Source organism: Rutilus rutilus (assembly GCF_951802725.1).
Source record: "Rutilus rutilus genome assembly, chromosome: 4".
Taxonomy (NCBI): Eukaryota; Metazoa; Chordata; class Actinopteri; order Cypriniformes; family Leuciscidae; genus Rutilus; species Rutilus rutilus.
Genome location: NC_140212.1, coordinates 26,581,331 through 26,586,100, shown reverse-complemented (window position 1 = coordinate 26,586,100; position 4,770 = coordinate 26,581,331). Strand labels below are relative to the sequence as shown.

General features: G+C 38.0%; 1 protein-coding gene across 1 annotated transcript; it reads right to left on the bottom strand.

The window, feature by feature from the left end:
- Window positions 1–559: 559 nt before the first annotated feature.
- LOC311289767 (uncharacterized protein) lies at window positions 560–3,966 on the bottom strand. The gene is made up of 9 exons (XM_084408017.1): window positions 3,409–3,966; window positions 3,207–3,318; window positions 2,992–3,111; window positions 2,846–2,899; window positions 2,536–2,673; window positions 2,203–2,423; window positions 1,944–2,103; window positions 1,749–1,843; window positions 560–790 (listed from the first exon to the last, which is right to left on the bottom strand). The coding sequence occupies exons 1-9, from the start codon at window positions 3,490–3,492 to the stop codon at window positions 701–703; spliced, it is 1,074 nt and encodes a 357-aa protein (XP_084264143.1). The 5' UTR covers window positions 3,493–3,966; the 3' UTR covers window positions 560–700.
- Between the last annotated feature and the right edge of the window lie 804 nt (window positions 3,967–4,770).

The following is a 4,770-nucleotide window of genomic DNA, read 5'->3' as shown; positions in this document are numbered from 1 at the left end:
CGTATCGCCAGCGATAATTAATGCGATATGGCTCAGCTTGTCAGTTAACTACGGCTCTTTGTAGTAAATGCCGCTCCATCTGAAAGCAGGTGATGGCGACCCAGCTAACACAGTTACGTTGTGAAGACGTAACCGGACCAGACCATATTCGTCGTAGCGACGTACCACATAACGTTCCAGCAACGTAACTTTGTGATTGCTGTATTCGTCGTGGCGACGTTATGTGGTACGTCACAAGAACGTGATGAGGACGTCTCAATGACCAAACTGCCATGTTGCGAGGACGTAACATCAAAGGACCATATTAGTCGTAGCGACGTGCCACATAACGTTCCAGCAACGTAACTTTGTGATTCCTGTATTCGTCGTAGCAACGACCAAAATACACTGCATAGGCCTACATTTAATCAGCATTTATTCAGTGTGTTACCTGTACTATTGTGTGTGTGGACCGCATGGATCAATGTGTCACACACATGTGTGCCTCAAGAATCAATCAACTAGAAAACATTTATATAATTTATTAATCAGCAGTTAGTTAATGAGATTTTCCAGATAATAAACAATTAACATATACTTTTTTACCATATATATATATTTTAAAAGTTAACAAAGTTATTGAGAAGTGACAATTTGGCATTCATTTTAATTAATTTGATCTTAAAAAAATGAAAACAAATTTCTACTGAATAAAAAAGTATTATTCGTCGTCAAAAAGTAGGAGTGTTTCATCATCATCATCATCATCATCATCATCATGCTGCTGCACACCTGTTCTCTGGTCCTGCTGCTGCAAAATGAAAAGTATATTTCAGTATATACAAGTAATTGCACATATCTTTTTTCATTTGACTTTTACATTTGTTGAAATTAAGTGTTAGATTCAGCTGGTCAATATAATTTATTACAAATATGATGGTTTAATTATATTAATCATGTAAGATAACTATAAATATACTATAAATCCATAACTAATAATTAAATAAATAAATTCATCTTAATAAATACATCGAAAAATGCAAATTTTAAAACGAACACATGTAATTGTATTTACTAAATGGCTAAAATGCAGGAATCAAATAAATGCAATAGTGAGTTTATTAGGAAAAGTGGATTAAAAAATAGGATATAGGGATTACGTGAGAAAACCAGTTCTCTTCACACTTCATAACAGTAGGTGGCGGCATGCATCTATCAGAAATGATAACATGGTTCGCAACCATGTTCGCAACCCGCCATTAAACCCTGATTAAACCAAATGAAGAAGAACGGACGGTTGTTCGGCAGTTGTTGGTGAATGAAACAAGAAAAAACTGCAGCTGCGCTCTATGTGAGTAACCATGATTCATATCTTTCATTTAAATATTTTATTTGTTACTATTAATGTCAGATGTCAACTACATGTAAATTATGCCGAGGTGAGATCTTCTGTCTATGGGTGAGATGCGCTAATCATGTTAGCTTATAGCACGAGAGCAATGTTTGGCTTTATTAGACTTCATCACTGGAACGTGATATGTTGTGGCAAAGATATGATGTAAGTTACATAGCGTTTAGAGCAGCATTTGCAGACTGTCATGCTGTTGGCCATATTATGCCACTGCAGTAGACGCATATCGCAGTATTAAGGCTAACGATTAATTGATTAATTGATCGTTAATTTAAATGACGATCGATCATGGGAATTTGTGAAAATTGATATCCCTAATAACAACTATTTTACAGAAAACTGCACCAAAGGAGCTTACATTCTGACACCTTGCTGGAGCATGCTTAAGTGTGTCTGCCACAATGTCCTCCACTGTTGCTTGCTGGATTTTAGGATTGGACATCATCACTGCCTCTGTAAAATTAAATACCATAAATATACCATAAATATACAGCAGTGGTTTAAAAAGTACTGGCAATACAGGTTTTTTGAGTCACTAACATATTGGACTTACTTTTTATGACCTTCATAATGTTCATGTTTAGTAGTGGTCTCTTCCCTTTCTTCCCTTTCAGACTAAATTCCTTCCAAACACTGTAGGAGGCCAGTGCCCTCATCACCCGCCGGGTGTTTTCCCCAGGGTTTGGACCTCCAACAAGACTTAAATGGTGTGTCTACAAGATGGAATACATTTTCAAAATGGTAATAACTTTTGTTATTTAACTTACTTCTAACATTTTTAACATTTCATGGATAGTTCATTATTGACATACCACTCTATTCCGAAATGTCTCCTCTTTAATTTTTTCCTCAAGAGAGATGAGTTCCTCCATAGTGCCACACACATCAAGGTTCATCTCCTCCACTCGCTGACTAGTCCCATCACCCAGGGCACGGACATAGAGTTCATACAGGGCTGCTGTTGAGCTCCTCATCGCCTTCATCTCACTCTCTATGCTGATGATTCTCTGAGTGAGTAGGCTCAGGAGGTGATCTGGGAGAATCAATATTGATTCATTCAAATAAAGGTAAAAACAAATTATGGTTGTAAAATTATAATTATAAAATTATTAAAACCTAATTTTCAAATTATGTTTTGCATTTACCATTCTTCTGGGTTTCTCTAGGAGGCGCAGGTCTTAATGATGCATCAAGAATTGATGCTGAATCTTCAGGTCTTGAAGGCGTTAGTGTGGCTGGTTTGTGTGGTTTAAATGCTGGGGGAAATGGCAGCTGAGGTTCCACTGTAAATTAGAAGTTAATTACTAAAAAATAGGGACAAACGCATAGCTATAAAATGTACCGTTATTGGAATCAATCAATCAACTAATGAAATTGTGGTATTCTGGAAAATGCTTTTAATATGAAAATGTGCACAAGTGATAAAGTAAAAGAATTAAAGAAAGAAAGGCCTACCAGTTTTTGTACAGTTCACCCGGCTCTTCTTTTTGGGGTGAGGTACTGAAGTAGCTGTAACAACAAAAAAAAAAAAAAAAAAAAGAGATTTTAGATTTACTTTATTTGTTTACTTGTAAACTTATTTCACATTCTCAGGCTCATACCTTCATCAGAGCTGCTGAGACACACTGGACGTTTTTTCCTCTTGGGAACGTCATCAGAGCTCTCCACAGAAGACTGCACAGCTGCTCTTTTGGACCACTTTTTAGCAGTTTCATAGTCACCTGAAGTACAAATACAGTGAGTATAATTTAGCATTCAGTAACAGTAGTTGCACTAACATTTTGTTTGAATTATCCTTTAAAGGAAAATGAGATACCTGTTTTTGCAAACACTCTGACCCTGTGCCTTGTCCAATTTGTTTTATCAGGAAGTTGAAGTCTTTTAATTTTTTTGGTCACATTAATTGGTGGCCAGTAACAGTATTGTACCTGCATTAAAATAGTACAATTCAATTATGAAATAAATATTGTAGAAGTAGAAAATAAATTCAAACTAAAATATGAAATGAGATTTAATACCTCGTCTTCTTCAAAAAGCCAGGTCTGTAGAACCAAATCACAAGTCCCCTCCTCTAAAAATTCTGCAAGAAGCAAGAAAATCATTATAAATGGAAAAGGAGCTGATTATATTTACCAATCGCCTCATATCACATCATACGACAGCCTATTACCTTTGATTATAACTTATGGAGCAATGACAGAAAAATCACACTCCTGTCTTCTGTAATCATCTTTATCGCATGATTTGTGAGTTCTGATGTTGAAATCCATTTAATTGTGTTGTTTTTTTGGTTGTACGTGTAGGCTCCAATCAAAAAAGACGTGCACGGGCTGTGGAACAGTGGGTACGGTGTACTGTACACACGGCAAAGCACTCTTTCTTCCTTGTCTGCCACTTGAAGAACCTCACAGCATCGGCCCCCACTGAGGATGTATGCACAGTCTCTGGCCTTTGTAGAGATTTTCTGTACATTTGTTTTGTTTGGAGTTTTTTTCTGTTTGCTCATCTCTTCCAGTCTCTTAGAAACCTGAATCAGTGGGTGTCTGCCAGAACGCACCATCTTCTTGAGTGACTGCAGGTAGTTTTCAAACATGAAGGCACTACAATTTTCCAGACAACCAAAGTTTTCTGCATCACTTGCTATGTGCAGCATGGTATGGGTGTTGTACACAAGGAACTCATGTCCATAGAGTGTCCTACCTTTTTCCACAAAGTATTGCAGCAGTTCATTGGCATATTCGGAATGTTCCTGCACAAGACTTGGGCATACTAGGATTGCCATGGCCACATTGAAAGAAAGGAAGTGTAAGTACATGTCATCTGGCAGTATTCCCTTTAACACAATCTTTCCTGTGTATAAAAGGAACTGACGAAACTCGGTTGCTTTCCATCTGTCCAGCTCCTCAAGACCCCTAGGCTTTCGCACAAATGCAGATGGTATGCAGTCCCGAAGAGACAGCAGTCTTGCACTAATTTCTTTGTTTTGGCTGGCTGAAACCCTCACAGCTCTGTCTCCTCTGGTCCAGATGAGCAGGAGCCTTTTCATTACACCGAGACAAGCCTGGTGCATGTAATCAATGGGAAAGCACCTCACCATGTCTATGGGGAGGTGAGACACAGGTGTGTTCCCATGGTGATGCTGAAATTGTGATTGATTTCTGAATGCTTCATCTGTCCGTAGTATGAGGTCAGCAGTCTCTTGGTATGTGACTCTGTTTAACCACACACCTTTTTGCTCACATCGGTCACAGCCAAAGTACCCGCAATACTGTTTGATATTTTTCACTAATGCACGAGCTGGAGCATCACACACAAAGCACCTCAGATTGACTTTTATTTTTCTTCCCATGAAGGAAATCCCATCATTCATCAGATGACCC

Bases quoted from the DNA above. Each gene is read 5' to 3' on its own strand.
- LOC311289767 (XM_084408017.1), bottom strand. From the start codon at position 3,492: ATGATTTTCTTGCTTCTTGCAGAATTTTTAGAGGAGGGGACTTGTGAT. The intron at 2,674-2,845 runs GTAGGCCTTTCT...TCTAATTTACAG, and splicing joins GGTGAACTGTACAAAAACTG to TGGAACCTCAGCTGCCATTT. The intron at 2,104-2,202 runs GTATGTCAATAA...TCCATCTTGTAG, and splicing joins AGACATTTCGGAATAGAGTG to ACACACCATTTAAGTCTTGT.